Source organism: Dicentrarchus labrax, unplaced genomic scaffold (assembly GCF_905237075.1).
Source record: "Dicentrarchus labrax unplaced genomic scaffold, dlabrax2021, whole genome shotgun sequence".
Taxonomy (NCBI): Eukaryota; Metazoa; Chordata; class Actinopteri; family Moronidae; genus Dicentrarchus; species Dicentrarchus labrax.
Window position 1 is genome coordinate 1,812,212 of NW_026136719.1, and position 16,721 is coordinate 1,828,932.

General features: G+C 41.3%; 3 protein-coding genes and 1 long non-coding RNA gene across 4 annotated transcripts in view; 2 read left to right on the forward strand and 2 right to left on the reverse strand.

Moving 5' to 3' along the window:
• Positions 1-16,721, forward strand: part of galr1b (galanin receptor 1b) — a 244,086-nt gene that overhangs the window by 30,531 nt on the left and 196,834 nt on the right. Inside the window, exon 2 of the mRNA XM_051378147.1 lies at positions 7,018-7,038. The gene's annotated coding sequence lies outside the window, so the exon portion shown is untranslated. Of the gene's footprint in view, positions 1-7,017 lie in introns of the transcript that reaches the window.
• On the reverse strand, positions 846-3,637 carry LOC127351039 (chymotrypsin A-like). The gene is made up of 7 exons (XM_051378204.1): positions 3,570-3,637; positions 2,799-2,902; positions 2,467-2,546; positions 1,626-1,704; positions 1,365-1,545; positions 1,142-1,275; positions 846-1,062 (listed from the first exon to the last, which is right to left on the reverse strand). The coding sequence occupies exons 1-7, from the start codon at positions 3,619-3,621 to the stop codon at positions 901-903; spliced, it is 792 nt and encodes a 263-aa protein (XP_051234164.1). The 5' UTR covers positions 3,622-3,637; the 3' UTR covers positions 846-900.
• Positions 2,159-2,510, forward strand: LOC127351065 (uncharacterized). Its single transcript, XR_007880787.1, has 3 exons — positions 2,159-2,224; positions 2,267-2,280; positions 2,379-2,510. It is a non-coding gene; the product is annotated as an uncharacterized LOC127351065 (long non-coding RNA).
• LOC127351038 (chymotrypsin B) lies at positions 8,732-10,429 on the reverse strand. Its single transcript, XM_051378203.1, has 7 exons — positions 10,327-10,429; positions 10,146-10,249; positions 9,974-10,053; positions 9,550-9,631; positions 9,289-9,469; positions 9,064-9,197; positions 8,732-8,978 (listed from the first exon to the last, which is right to left on the reverse strand). The coding sequence occupies exons 1-7, from the start codon at positions 10,376-10,378 to the stop codon at positions 8,817-8,819; spliced, it is 795 nt and encodes a 264-aa protein (XP_051234163.1). The 5' UTR covers positions 10,379-10,429; the 3' UTR covers positions 8,732-8,816.

Genomic DNA, 16,721 nt, shown 5'->3' on the forward strand with positions numbered 1-16,721 from the left:
ATGTCTTTTATCATCTCTCATATTCCACTTGTCAATAAACACTGCAAGTCAATAAACACTCCAAGTCCTAGAAGACCTAGAAAATCTGGAAATTTAGAGCCTAGTAAATGACCAAATATCCTGAAAATAATCTCTGTTGTCCTCAAATATTTGGTATTTTAGCACCTCGTTCAGATCTCCTGTGTAAACCTGGGTGTGGATTCAGTCAGAAACTGTTGGTGGGTAAACTGACTAAAAAGCAGGTTTACAGATGGAAAGTGACTGACTGACTGCAGAGATACATCGCTCATTGTGAGCACTGCCAGTGAATAACACTGATTATCTCATGGCTCCTGTCAGTAGGGGGGTATATCAAGCAGACAGTGAACATTTGGTCCTCAGAGCTGATATGTTAGAAGCAGAAAAAATGGGCAGCGTGAGGATCTGACCCACTTTGACAAGAACCACATTGTGATGGACGACTGGGTCAGAAAATCTCCAAACCTGCAGCTCTACAGACGAGCTACTGTAGCTCAAACTGCTGAAACAGTTAATGCTGGTTCTGATAGAAAGGGGTCAGAACACACAGTGCAGAGCCGTCTGTTGGTCTGTGACCAGTCAGGGAGTCCAGTGCTCACAGTGTTATTGCTGATCAGTGTCAACCTTTTTGAGCAAGTGCTGTAAAGAAATCTCTGGGAAAAAGTCCTGGAAAGAACCTGAAAAATGATTTGTTAAAAAGAGTGGGAACCCTGACCGTAGTTTGTCCAACTGTTGTTTATTGTTATTTCTCTCAGAGAGGAAGACAAACTGTAGAATTCATTCTTTACTTTCAGTCTGAACCCACAAATGACAACGACTTGTCTGTCTCACAGTTACTGTCTTTTATTGATGATCAGTTTGAAACTAAAGCTGTCTGAAAGCTCAGTTGGCAGCGATGGTCTGATCCATCCAGGCGCGGAGCTCAGTGACGCGGGCGTACACGCCAGGCATTGTGGGAGTGCAGGTTCCGCTGCCCCAGGACACGATACCGACCAGAGTCCAGGCTCCGCCCTTCTGGCAGACCAGAGGACCGCCAGAGTCACCCTGAAACAACAACAGAGAGAATGAGCAGAGGAACTGGGGATCGACACCGTGATGTCTGCTGTATGTCTTCGCCACCCACCATGCAGGAGGAAGCTCCAGAAGCTCCAGCGCAGATCATCAGGTTGGTAATCTTGCTGCCCCAGTACTGACGGCACTGGTCGTTTGTCAGCAGTGGGAGGGCGGCCTGCTGCAGCAGGGCAGGGGTGTCAGGAGCTGCAACACAAACACATCACAGTCTGAGCTGATGCTGCTTCTTAGTGGTTCAACTGCTTCATGCTCTCCACTCTGATTGGTGCTCTCACCGTTGTAACGGGTCAGGCCCCAGCCGCTGGTCACGCACTTCATGCCTCCGGGGAAGTTGTCTCCGGTCTCGGCCACGCACACGGGGGAGACACGCATGTTCATCTGGGCAGGGCTGGCCAGCTTGATGAGCAGGATGTCGTTGTTGATGGTGAAGCCATTATAGCGGGGATGCTTGAACACCTGATAGGAAATTACATCGTAATGAGAGGCAAACGCGCAGGAAGATGGCGTGAGGAGAGGAGAAGCTGTTTGTCACTCACCTTGCCAACCTTCATGACCTGGATGTCTTCAGCGTTGGAGGAGCGGTCATGTTCTCCAAGGATCACGCGGTGGGATGTCCTGCAGGGACAAGGACAGAAACATGAGGCGGCCAGATGGGAGGCGGAGCTTCATGTGACCACAGAGCATGTTCCATGTTTTACCTACTATATACAATGATTCAAACTTTCATACAGTGAAAGTTACAGGTGACATGCTGAAGGTGGCAGGATGTGGGTGACAGGATGAAGGTGACATGGTGAAGGTGGCAGGATGAAGGTCTCAGGATGAAGGTGACATGCTGAAGGTGACAGGATGAAGGTGACAGGATGAACGTGACAGGATGAAGGTGTCAGGATGAAGGTGACATGGTGAAGGTGGCAGGATGAAGGTCTCAGGATGAAGGTCACAGGATGAACATGACAGGATGAACGTGACAGGATGAAGGTGTCAGGATGAAGGTGACAGGATAACGGTTTCAGAATGAAGGTGTCAGGATGAAGGTGACAGGATGAAGGTGACAGAATGAAGGTGTCATGGTGAAGGTGTCAGGATAACGGTGTCAGGATGAAGGTGTCAGGAGGAAGGTGACAGGATGAAGGTGGCTTGATGAAGGTGACATGATGAAGGTGACATGGTGAAGGTGGCAGGATGAAGGTGACAGAGTGAAAGTGACATGGTGAAGGTGTCAGGTTAACGGTGTCAAGATGAAGGTGACAGGAGGAAGGTGACAGGATGAAGGTGACAGGAGGAAGGTGACAGGAGGAAGGTGACAGGAGGAAGGTGGCAGGATGAAGGTGGCAGGATGAAGGTGACATGATGAAGGTGACATGGTGGAGGTACCTGACGTTGCAGTGAGCTGCTGTCACAACCCAGTTCTCATTGATGAGAGAGCCGCCGCAGAAGTGGAAGCCGGTGTAATCCTGAAACAAAGACCCAACATAATGAGGTAACGAGTATGAGAACATTTCATCTGATTGGTCTGAAGCAGTGGTTTGCAAGGGCACAAGACCATAAATACAAATTCTGGAGATACAGTCAGTTTATTATCACACTGTATTCAGTCTTTATGCTGGTTTAAAAATGCTCCATAATGATGTTTGTATTTTCATTATATATATATATACGGTATATTAATATAAACCAACTGTCTGAGTAGTTTATAGTGTGTTTACCTGCAGGGACACCTGCCAGGGCCAGGAGTGAGGCACCGCCTCCTCACCGTTCACGATACGAGAGTATCCTGTGATGACTGGAGGGATGGCTGGAGAGCCGCAACCTGATGACATCATCGTGACATCATTAACAACAAATGTTTAGCATTACATCGTAAATCTTAAAATCCTTTTATTTGCTTCAATCACTGATCTCAACCTGGCACAGGCCTTTAATTCTATTTGTTCAGCAAATATGGAAATAATGTCAGACTGTTTATTCAAACCAGTATGAATATTATTAAATTAGATCAGATCAATTAGGAATGATTGATTTAATGATTTGATGATTTGATAGTTTGTGTAAAATGAAGTGAATTGGATTGAATTGTGGAGAATCTTACTGAACTAATGATGTGTAGCATCCATATTGCAAGTTTAAACATTTATATTTGTGTAGCTTTAATTGGTTTTATACATTCAAACAACTGCTATAAAATCCAGACCAGGCCTTTAATGGAGACACCAGGCTAGTAAAAGAGATCTGTGCCTGTCTCCTGCCTGTAATTAAAGTATATTTACAATATATTTTATCCTACAGTATCTCACTGCGTGCTGTAACTTTATATTTAATAATGCCGAACGTCTATTAAATAAAATGTGTCATTCAGTGGTTTCTTCATCTGAAAGCTACAAATATGAAAATTAACCAAATAAATCAATAAATTATTGTTATCTGCTCTACCCAGCATGCCTCACTCAGTCTCTCTGACGTTAAAGAGTTTGTCTCACCGTAGGCGGCGCCGGCGAAGGCGAAGCAGGAGAGGATCCACAGGAAGGCCATGGCTTGATCATGTCGGGTCAGTCTGAGAGAGCGGCTTTTATACTGCCTTGGAGAGACGTGATTGGACAAGATGGGAGGCGTTATCAGAGGCGGTGAGAGTTTGGACAGGTGGAGCTGACGGAGAGTTTTTCACCTGAGGAGGCAGGAACAGGTCAGGATTTCAAACACACTAAAGTTTACAACTGAGGATTCATTGATTCATCATCTTCTATCACTGAGTAAACTGGGTCATTATTTTATAATCAATACTGATCAATAACAGCTGATAAATGGTACAAATAACACAAACAGTGAACAACTGCAGAAAGTGGGACTGAGAACTGGGAACTGAAAGCAGACACTTGTTTGAAATGAATAACAATCTCATATTACCCAGCAATAACCATTGTATATTTGTTTATGACAAACATACCAGAGTAAATAATAAATTAGCATGTAATTGAATAGTTTGTAGTTTATAGTGTATGTAGAATAAGGATATCATTAATTAAAAGATAATGATGAAGTAATAATTTAGTCAGCACTCAGTATGATACTTTACTGTAGGGGCTACAGAAACAATAACTAATGCTTAATTAATCAGTAATGAATGAGTCATTACTAGTTTTGTTCACCAGCTGGATCAGATGAAGAAAGCTACTGATGAACTAATCATTATAATCATTCATTAATAAAGGAACTCCAAAGGTCTGTTCCATCTCATCATTATTGACTGTACAGTCCTCCATTAGGAATTATTAAAGAACTAATTATCAACCATCATCAATTATCAAGCTGATTCCTTCCTCACTTGTTTCTTAATTTACTAATTTAATGATTAAATAATCATTAAGTGATCCTTAACTAGTCATCAACTAATCATTAGCTGCCCTTTATTGTAAAGTGTTTCTTGATATTTTGATACTTTGATTGATTGATCAGACTTATTATTAATTATTAATATGGACACATTTACTGTTTATTCTCATTGATCTATCAGCTGTTTGGTTTCTGATGCAGGACGAGGCTGTTGATCAGAGACTGAACACTCTTCACAGAGTCCTAATCCTGTTTATATCTTTTTTTAAATATGTTTTTGTACCCCAACCCTTAATATATATTTTTCAGATTCACATGCAATGGGGAGAGAGGGGATGACAACAAAGGGCCACAGGTTGGAGTCAAACCCATGGTCCTTGCAGCAACCAGCCCTACCATATACCTCTATATACTGTATATGTTAAATAATAATGGACACTTTAAAGACAGCAGTTTCTGTAAGTTTCACTGTGTGTGAGTGTCAGTGAGTTTCAGTGTGGGTGTGAGGTCGGTTGGTTGAACATGTGTGTGTTTCCCAGCAGCGAGTTTATCAGCAGCAACCTGAACGTTTCACACATGTTGCATCATGAGCTCCAACTGTGAACTAAATATGAAAATAAATTATGTCTAATGTATAAAGTCTCATATATAATATATGATGTACAGTATGTAATATATAGAGAGAACAGTATGGTCAGATCTCAGCCCCTCTACAGTGACAACATCAGATATCAGAGATTTCCACAGTTAAACAGAAGGAGAATAAAAGCCTTCCTATGGCCAACATTAAGAAGAGTTGAATTATATCTTCAAACAGTACGTTATACTTCCTAGTATGAATAAAAGTTGTTGCTCTATTACCAAACTAATTTAAAATTTTTACTTTACTTTTTAATACTTAGTACAGATATATGGAGATATGTAGACATTAAGTAAAATATTATATTGTATATCTGTTATATATTGTTATTCTGGAAGGCCAAAGCAACATTTGTCTTTATCTTTTGCACACAGAGATACTCTTAATGGAGTCTAAACGAGTTCAAGTTTTTGTAACTCTAGTAAGTAATGCTACCGGAGGAATGGTATGATGGTCCTGTCTGATGTGAGCAAATTTGTTAGTGCAGTCTGTTGGAACGTGTGACGTGCTACGGTAAGCGTACTGACTCATTCCCGGTTCACCTCCTGCTCTGTGTACACTGTTTGGTGCTGTAGCTCTGTCAGTGAACGCTAAATGTACATTTGTTTTACTCGTTACAGCGGTTATTTTCCCGCTTAACATTTAAACGTAGACTAGTTCTACCTAAAACACTCTGAGTTTCTCCTTCTTTAGCGACTTTTCGCTATTTTCAAAGTTTTCACTGACGCTAGCTTCATTAACATTAGCAGTTAACAATGGCTTCTCCCTCTTCATCTGCTGCTCTGTCCTGCTTAGTGATAATGGTACATGTATTAAGTGTAGTTTATTTATTGCATTGGAGGCGAGGCTAAGTGAACTAGAAGTACGGTACCGCACCACATAATTATCTTTAGCTGCTATAGTTAGCCAGCCCCCAGTAGTCGGTGCGGGCCGACTGAAGGTAGCTTCTTTTAGCCGTCCCCTGGTAGTTCCCGAGCAGCCAGGAAACCAGGGAGAGTGGGTGACTGTCTGGGAGAAGCATAGCTGCAAAGCGCAGAAGCCCACCGTTCACCACAAACAGATTCACGTTTCTAATAAATTTTCCTCACTCAGTGACACACCCACTGAGGAAACAACTCTTGTTATTGGCAGCTCCATAGTCAGAAACGTGAAGTTAGCAAAGTAATCTTGGAGTTATCTTCGATCAGGACATGTTATTTAACTCCCACATAAAGCAGACCTCCAGGACTGCCTTCTTTCATTTACGTAATATTACAAAAATTAGACACATCCTATCACAGACAGATGCAGAAAAACTAATCCATGCATTTGTTACTTCAAGGCAGGATTACTGCAACTCTTTATTATCAGGTTGCCCCAATAAGTCCATTAAAACGCTCCAATTAATTCAGAACGCTGCAGCACGAGTACTGACAGGAACTAGAACAAGAGATCACATCTCTCCTGTACTAGCTTCTCTGCATTGGCTCCCTGTAAAATGTAGAATTGAATTTAAAACCCTCCTCCTCACCTATAAAGCTCTTCATGGTCAGGCCCCTTCATATCTTAAAGAGCTCATAGTACCCTATTACCCCACTAGAACACTACGTTCTCTGAATGCTGGGCTACTTGTGGTTCCTATAGTCTCTAAAAGTAGAACAGGAGCCAGAGCCTTCAGTTACCAAGCTCCTCTCCTGTGGAACCAGCTTCCAGTTGTGGTTCTGGAGGCAGACACCCTCACCACATTCAAGAGTAGGCTTAAGACATTCCTCTTTGATAAAGCTTATAGTTAGGGCTGGATCAGGTGAGTCCTGAACCATCCCTTAGTTATGCTGCTATAGGCCTAGACTATCGGGGGATTTCCCATGGTGCACTGAGCTCCTCTCTTCCTCTCTCTTTCTGCACTCATTCATGTTCCATTAATGCATGTTACTAACTTCACTTCTTCCCCGGAGTTCTTGTGCTTTCTCGTCTCACAGGTTCTTATCGATCCTGGTGGAGCCTCCTGCCATGGTCCTGCTTGACTGCAATTGCTAATATCACTGATATTAGTGTTATTATTATTATTAATATTATTATTACTACAGTTACTATTATTACTATTGTCACTGCTCATTGTCCCCCATCATTGCTGTTGTTGTCATCGTCATCATCTTCTTCATGTTCATCATTATCACTACTATTAGTGTAGTTGTTGCTACTGTTGTTGCTGTGCAACTGTCTGTCTGTCTGTCTCTGTCTCTGTCTCTCTCTCTCTCTCTCTCTCTCTCTCTCTCTCAACTGGTCGAGACAGACGACCACCCACCTAGAGCCGAAGGGTCTGTCCTAGGTTTCTGCCTCTTAACAGGCAGTGTTTCCTTGCCCTTGTCTCCAAGTGCTTGCTCATGGTGGTACTGTTGGGTCTCTGTAATTAATGTTAAAGAGTTCGGTCTAGACCTGCTCTATTTGAAAAGTGTCCTGAGATAACTTCTGTTATGAATTAGCGCTAAACAAATAAAATTGAATTGAATTGAATTAAACAAGATGACTTTTAATGTGAAATTATACTTTTACACATTATTGTAATTCCAACAGACTGTTCATAGAAATCTATCTATACACAGCGACCTGAACAGGTCCAGGACCAGTGACTGAGCCAGAGAACAGTATGAGACTGTTGGTCCTGGACTTCTAGTTCTGGTTCTGGTTCCTGTCACAGCAGCAGTATTGAAATATAAGATTGAACTTGTTGGTGTGTGTGATAGTTTCAGACTTTTATTACGGAGAAATGTTCATATTCTGTCTGATATCACAGTTATTCTGTTAACACAATCAGCTGCTAGATCAGGCGATGTGAACGTGCTAACAATTTCATTTTCCTATGAGCTAAGTTAGCATAGCCCTGATCAACCAAACTCCATTCAGAAAACAAGCATTTTAAAAGTTGTTTGCTCGTTGTCTTGCAGACAGACCGACTGTATTCAGACTTTTTACAAATCTCCAACATGATGTCAGTATTTCAGTCTCATTTTGATCCATTTATTGAAATGAAATCCCAGAAACATTTGTTTATTTTGGGCTCATACCGCCGCAGTGAGAAAGATTTAAGGGAGAATATTTGTTAATACAAATGATCCGACAAGTAAACTGACTCTGGGTTGGTTTAGAGTCCATGGGTTCTTTAGCTAAGAGCTACTATATATATACAATATCCCCCCTGTGGTATTATAATACAATATAAAATTGTAGGAAATGAACATCTTTGAGTAATCAATGTATTGATTTGATGATTTTTGTGGTGACAAGGTCACCAATTGTCACCAGATCATTCTGAAAGTCTGGGAGTGAGCAACCATACTGAGGTCTTCTCTCCATGTTGCATGAAAACACTTGATTCGTCACTTCGTCACTTGATTTCTAAAGAGAATTAGCAACTCTTGATATTTTGGAAGAATTTCTCCTATGATATAATATAATATAAGATAATATAAAAATAATATAATATATACATTTTAGAGCGCCCCCTACAGTATAAAGATTTTGACCATGAACCATAACAGTCTGGCTTGGGTCTTTCAGCTCTCTTATAGTCCAATAAAGGCCTAAATCGCTCAGAATGGTCCAGTTTCTTTCAAACTAAATGAACTATGGATCTTTTGGCGCCCCCTGCTGTCTATGTGAGAGTACAATCTGAAAGGACACAAACTCAGTTACTGATCTTCAGAGTTTTTTATTATCATTCACTGTAAACACTCTGAAGGACCAACGGGCCGGTGTTGGAGGCGTGACCTCTGAGTGTTTAGTTGGCAGCAAGAATCTGGTCGACCCAGCCACGGAGCTCGGTGACACGAGCATAGACGGCAGGAGTGGAGGTGGAGCAACGGCTGCTTCCCCAGGACACGATACCCACCAGAGTCCAGGCGTTGTCCTTCTGACAGACCAGAGGACCACCAGAGTCGCCCTAGGGACAACAAACAAACAAACAAACAGATGAGACAGGTTTCACAGGTGAGACAGATGTGTCAGGTAGGTCGACAGGGCCTCACCATGCAGGAAGTGGCTCCGTCTCCTCCAGCACAGATCATGACCCCGGAGATGTTGCTTCCCCAGTGTTTCTTGCATTGCTCATTGGACAGCAGGGGCAGGGCGGCCTGCTGCAGCTTGTTGGGAGTACTGGGAGCTGTGGAAGACACCAACACAAACACTTTACACACACTTCCTCCTCCCTTTCACAGTAAAAGCACTGTAACCTTCTCTGAGAACAGCCTCACCATTGTAGCGGGTCAGACCCCAGCCGGAGGTGACGCAGTTCATTCCGGCGGAGAAGACGTCAGCGGACTCGGCAAGGCAGACAGGGGACACGTTGGTTCCCAGGCGGGCGGGGGTTGCCAGCTTGATGAGAGAGATGTCGTTGTTGATGGTACGAGGGTTCCACTGGGGGTGAGTGAACACCTGGGGAGGAGGGGGAGGACAGATCAGTGGGGGGAGACAGGCGTGTTCTGAAACCTGATTGGCTGCTGGATGGTTCTAACCTTGGCAGGCTTCAGCACCTGGACGTCCTCGTTGGAGCCGTAGCCCTTATCGTGTTCTCCAGCGATCACACGGTGGTAGGTCCTGACAGGAAACAGGAAGTTCACAAACAGGAACATTGTTCAGCTCAGTTGTAAAAAAAAGTGATTTTATGAATTTAATCAGTGAACAACAAATATAAAGATTCTACTGACAAAACACTCAGTTTAAAACATTTTTAACTCAACAGAAACAAAATAAAACTCTTTCCAAAAATCAGCAACAAAATTAATATTTAACTTAAAAGTAGAAAATATTAGCTACTATGGCCGCCATCGAACATTAGCTAATCTCTGTTTTTGTTAATAATAATAGTAACTCTACATCTGAGAAGTGTTTTTAAGTCTTTAGTTGGAGCCAGTGAGCCACAGACAGGAAGGAACTGACCTGACGTTGCAGTGGGCGGCGGTCACCACCCAGTTCTCGTTGATCAGAGATCCTCCACAGAAGTGGAAACCGTTGGATTGCTGAAAGAAACACAAACCATCACTAAGCAACAGCAGAAGAATAATAGACTGGTATCTGTGCTCTGAGTGGGTGGGGCTTAAAGAATACTCACCTGCAGAGACACCTGCCAGGGCCAGGAGTGAGGCACCGCCTCCTCGCCATTGACGATGCGGGCGTAGCCGCTCACCTGGGGAGGGATGGCGGGGGTGCCGCAGCCTAAGAGGACGATAGGAGACAGATTAAATTACCATTCTGCTGTTTCTGACATGAATACAATGAATCGAGTGTCTCACCGTAGGCGGCGCTGACGAAGGCGAGGCAGGAGACGATCCAGAGGAAGGCCATGGTGATGATGGGGATGATGAAGTGTTGAAGCACTCAACTGCCCTTTTATCCCTGAACCCTGCTGGCTCTCAGCCAATCAGAGTGGCTGTTGGTTTGTCCAGCTCAGCCGTCAGCTGCTTATCAGTTCCCACGAGTCACACGCCCTGACCTCCTGCTCTCTGATTGGCTGACTGTAGAGGCCACTCAGCAAATGTTGAACACATCTTCCATGCAGACAGAAAACACATTTCTCTCAGTGGAAACAATATATGAAAAAAGGTAATTACTTTTTTAGTAAAATAAATAAACTACAGATAAATAAAACGTTTTTATGATGAGAGTATATTTTGCTGTTTCTATGTAAACGTAACTCGTAATTCTTTCTCAATCAACATCTGTGGCATTGTTCATTTAAAATGTTAGAGACATTATTAATCACATATTAAACAATACAAACTTGGGAGTTTAAAGGGTTTTATTTTTAGTTCATTAAACATCATGAAGGCTGATTTCTTTCAGTTCAGTCAGAGAAAATAAACTACAAGAAATGTTATTTAAACCTACAGTGTGCAGGCCACGAGGCAGACCGAGGACCAGGTGGAAAGATTATATCTCAACACTGGCCTGGGAACGCCTCAGGATCCCCCAGTCAGAGTTGGCCAATGTGGCCAGGGAAAGGGAAGTTAGGGGTCCTCTGCTGGACTTGCTACCCCTGCGACCCGATCCCGGACAAGCGGATGAAGATGAGATGGGAGATGAGGTGTGCACTTTCTGCCACTAAGGTGTCTCTCAAATCCACACAGTAACAAACAATGAAGTGTGATGAGGCGATGAAGCAGTGTGGGATCATGGGAGTTGTTGTCTTCACCACCATTGCCATTATTGCAGTCAGCTTCTCCCGGTTAGGATTCCTTCAGTGCTCATAGTTCAGGAGGTTTCTACCAAGAGCCCAATTATCCACAGAGGTCTCCTCCTCTCCAAAACAAACAGACCCGCTGATTAAAACCACTAAAAACACTGAATAAAGCAGTTCCACCTTAAAAATCACTGCTTATCCCACGCTGTTGGACAGACAAAGGACGTCCCGGAGGGGCTGCGAGCGAAGCTAATGCTAATGTTAGCTCAGCTTGTTTCTCTGATAACTTAAGATCCAATTCAATTCAATTCAATTTTATTTGTATAGCGCCAATTTATAACAGAAGTTATCTCAGGACACTTTTCAAATAGAGCAGGTCTAGACCGAACTCTTTATAACATTATTTACAGAGACCCAACAGTACCACCATCAGAAAGCACTTGGCGACGGGGGCAAGGAAAAACTGCCTTTTAAAAGGCAGAAACCGATGATGAACATGAAGAAGATGATGGAGACGACAACAACGATGGGGGACAATGAGCAGAGACCACAGCAACAACAGTAACCGCAGTAATAATGATATTAATAATAATAATAACAATATCAGTGATATTAGCAATGGCAGTCAAGCAGGATCATGGCAGGAGGCTCTACCAGGATCCATGAGAACCTGTGAGACGAGAAAGCACAAGAACTCTGGGGAAGAAGTGAAGTTAGTAACATGCATTAATGGGACATGAATGAGTGCAGAAAGAAAGAGAGAGGAAGAGAGGAGCTCCGTGCATTATGGGAAATCCCCCACTAGTCTAGGCCTATAGCAGCATAACTAAGGGATGGTTCAGGACTCACCTGAGCCAACCCTAACTATAGGCTTTATCAAAGAGGAATGTCTTAAGCCTACTCTTGAATGTAGTGAGGGTGTCTGCCTCCCGAACCACAACTGGAAGCTGGTTCCACAGGAGAGGAGCTTGGTAACTGAAGGCTCTGGCTCCTGTTCTACTTTTAGAGACTATAGGAAACACAAGTAGCCCAGCATTCAGAGAACGCAGTGTTCTAGTGGGGTAATAGGGTACTATGAGCTCTTTAAGATATGACCATGGGCCTGACCATGAAGAGCTTTATAGGTGAGGAGGAGGATTTTAAATTCTATTCTAAATTTTACAGGGAGCCAATGCAGAGAAGCTAGTACAGGAGAGAAGTGATCTCTTTTCCTAGTTCCTGTCAGTACTCGTGCTGCAGCATTCTGAATTAATTGGACTTTTAATGAATTTATCGGGGCAACCTGATAATAAGGAATTACAGTAATCCAGCCTAGAAGTAACAAATGCATGGATTAGTTTTTCTGCATCCGTCTGTGACAGAAGGTATCTAATTTTTGTAATATTACGTAAATGAAAGAAGGCAGTCCTAGAGGTCTGCTTTATATGGGAATTAAATGACATGTCCTGATCAAAGATAACTGCAAGATTCCTGACAGTGGTGCTAGAGGCCAAGGTAATGCCATCTTGAGTAACTATATCTTTAGACAATGAGTCTCGGAGGTTTTTGGGGCCAAGTACAAGAATTTCATTTTTTTCTGAGTTTAACATCAGAAAATTGCAGCTCATCCAGGATTTTATGTCCTTAAGACATGTTTGTAATTTAGATAATTGATTAATTGCATCGGGCTTGATCGATAGATATAACTGCGTATCATCTGCATAGCAATGGAAGTTAATGGAGTGATTGCTAATAATGTTGCCTAAGGGAAGCATATATAAAGTGAATAGTATTGGTCCAAGTACAGAACCTTGTGGAACTCCATGACTAACTGTAGTATTTATGGAAGATTCATCGTTAACATGTACAAACTGAGAATGATCTCATAAGTATGACTTAAACCAGCTTAGTGCGGTTCCTTTAATGCCAATTTGATGCTCAAGTCTCTGTAAAAGAATATCATGGTCAATGGTGTCAAATGCAGCACTAAGATCTAATAATACAAGTACAGAGACAAGTCCATTGTCAGAAGCAATCAAAAGGTCATTATTAACTTTAAGCAGAGCTGTCTCTGTGCTGTGATGAACTCTAAATCCTGACTGAAAATCCTCAAATAAGCTATTGCTATGTAAAAAGTCACACAACAGTTTGGTGACTACTGTCTCCAGAATCTTAGAGAGGAAGGGGAGGTTAGAAATCGGTCTATAGTTGCCTAAAACCCCTGGGTCAAGAGTGGGCTTTTTAAGAAGGGGTTTAATTACAGCTCCTTTAAAGGACTGTGGTACATATCCTGATAATAAAGAAAAAATGATCATATCCAGTGAAGAAGTGCCATTAAGGGTAAGACTTCTTTAAGCAGCCTAGTTGAGATGGGGTCTAACAGACAGGTTGATGCCTTCGATGAAGAAATCATTGAAGTTAACTGATGAAGATTGATAGCAGAAAAACAGTCTAAATATATATCTAATTTATATTAGTTAAAGTTCCTGACCTTGGAGAGCCAGTGATAGCTGTTGAGGGCAGTTGGTGATTAATTTTCTCTCTAATAGTAATAATTTTATTATAAAAGACGCTCATGAAATCATTGCTACTTAAGTTTATGGGGATATGTGGCTCAATAGAGCGGTGACTCTCTGTCAGCCTGGCTACAATGCTGAAGAGGAACCTGGGGTTGTTCTTATTTTCTTCTATCCAGACGTCTGAAAACTAAAATCCTTCATCTGGTTGATATCTTATGGCAGACAACCGCAACGTCCAGTGACCATGGTATAAGCGTGATAAGAATGAACGGTCTGTGGTGTATTAATAGACAGGGTTATCCCTCACTAATGGAGATATGTGTGTAGTCAGCGGTGTTAGTGGACTGTAGTGAGAAACAGCTGAAGGCAGATCCAGTTTTTCAATTGTCAATTTGTTTACTTTCATCAAGTCTAAAATGTTTATGAACATAAGTCAGGTTTCTATAAAAACATTTCTGTATTGTGTATGTTTATGAATATGTTTTTATTAAATCATTATTGTGAATCCAACAGTCAGTATATTATAAATAATATACAGTGAATATTAATATACCGTATATATTATTACATACTGAGTCAGTATGTAATATGTAATAGTATGTAGGCAGTATGTAGGCAGTGCAGAGTCAGCAGCTGTGTTAATGTGTGACATGTTGACACACTGATAACAGTCTGTACAGTCAGCACACACACAGACACACACACACACCCACACACCGCTCCTCACTTTTTAAAATATCATCATCATCGCAAAATATAAAATGTGATTATTATAATACAAATTGTCAGTATTATTCAATCTAAATTAATCTGATTTAATAATACAGAGGAGCTGTTTGCATGTTTTCCATCAGTATTATATTACAGTATATACATCTTATATACTCTATATAAATGAGGAGATCACAGTACGTATTTACATCTTATATACTTTATATAAATGAAGAGATCACAGTACGTATTTACATCTTATATATTCTATATAAATCAACAGATCACAGTACGTATTTACATTTTATATACTTATATATATTTTATATATAAATGAAGAGATCAGAAGCAGCCTGTAAAGATTGAATGATGTCAGCTGTTAAAATGAGTAAATGTTATCAAAGTAAACTTTATGATTAATTTATTTTATATAACTGCTGTGCTTCTCATTCATATTTATTTCCTTTCTATGTGTACATTTTTTCTACATAGTCTCTGTTAAGACATATGTTCATATACTATTAAGTTGTTAAGAAGAGATACACACTGTACAAACACTAAACTGTGCGTGTAAAAAAACATGAAAACATCAGTCAAACAGGCAGTAATGATTGGTTGGTGAGTCGGCTGAAGGAGGTCAGTGATTGGTCGGTGAGTCAGCTGGAGGAGGTCAGTGATTGGTCGGTGAGTCAGCTGTTTTTATTCTTACCCTAACCCTAACCACTGTAACCAAGTTGCCTTCTATTTTTAATAAATCATATAAAATGGAAAAATTCAATTAAATTGTAAAAAAATAATAGTCACTATTAATGGACTATTATATTAATAGCATAAACTATTCTTTCACTCTCTCCCACAATCTCATTACAAACAAAAGCCTAAAAACCCTGCAACATATTTCAGGGTTTTAGAAAAGCTGCAGTGAAACCAGATCCTGGAGGGGCCGATAATTGAATCAGTGGAAATGTTTCACTATGAACAAGGTGCTGGGAATTCTTTCATGGTGTTTACATGGCAGCCTCTTGTGGACCAAATACTTCCTACAACTGAAACCAATCAATCATCTGATTGATGCCAATAGTAGACAGGTTAGAGATACTATATAAGGCCTGAGGCTCTCCTATAAAGTGGACGAGATCAGACAGCAGCAGAAAACAAAAAGCTGCACTTCATTATCAAACACAGGATATGTTTGTAACAGATTAAACCTTCAACAGATACATATTTAAATCACAAAGAAAGTTAGGAAAACATGGTGTCTGGTGAAAGTTTCCCATCATGCCCTGGGTCTTGCAGGCTCTCGATCTTGTGAGGTTATTGTTGCCCACGTGTGCATGACGTTAGCGTGAGTCGGGATCAAGTCAGACACAAATCTACCCAGCGTGCATTATGTGGAGATCACCAGTGAACAATTCTGCGTTCTATATTCTCTCTGCTCTCCATCCAACCTGCCTGAGAACGTAAGCATGTTGTGTTTCTGTTCATTTGGGTTATTTATTGTTTGCACTTGTTGTGGATGGACAATAAAAGTGTAAATCCTGCAGTCACTGTAGCTTTAATTTGAGAACCTTATGGGTCGCTCCCACAAAGACTCACTGCTAGAAAAAAACACTGTTTTCCCGTGGTACTCCTCTTTTGCGCTTTGTGTTGCATTTTTTTTTGCATTTTTTAGACACGTTACAGTTAACAGTTAAAATATTTTCTTTACTTTTCAGCTCAAGATACAGTCGCACTGCTCCCAGAGAGCCAATCAAATGTTTACTATTAACTTCTGCCTTCTTATTTTGAGGTCGTTTAGTATACAGGGAAGTATGTTGGCTTGAATCCACTTTTTGATGTTATTTGATCACCCGGTTGCACTTGCAGCTCCACCCACACCAGCTGTTTTTTCTTCGCTGCTCTTTGGTAAGGCATTTTTGTTGCGGTGCGTGTCTGTGTTGGTCAGCTTAGTTTCCAGAATCAGAAAAGTTTAATAAAAGCACTTCCAAAAATCCATTCTTTTTTAGTTTTATTGTCTAGTTATTTCTGATCTTTAAGTGTTTGTGATTGTGATACATTAGTTAACAATTTAATTTTATCTCAACAGACAAATGTTTGGACACGTGAGAAGAATCTCTATCAGGTTCTGAGGTCAGTGTGGATCAGTACGTTCCTCAGTCTGCTGAAGAAAGTGAGAAAAGAAAAATGCAGACTAACTCTAAGCTAACTCTCAGGAAGTGGATGTCCAACCACGCCATACACAACATATGACATATATGACACATTGTAGTTTCTGGATACACCTTCACCTGGTAGTTCT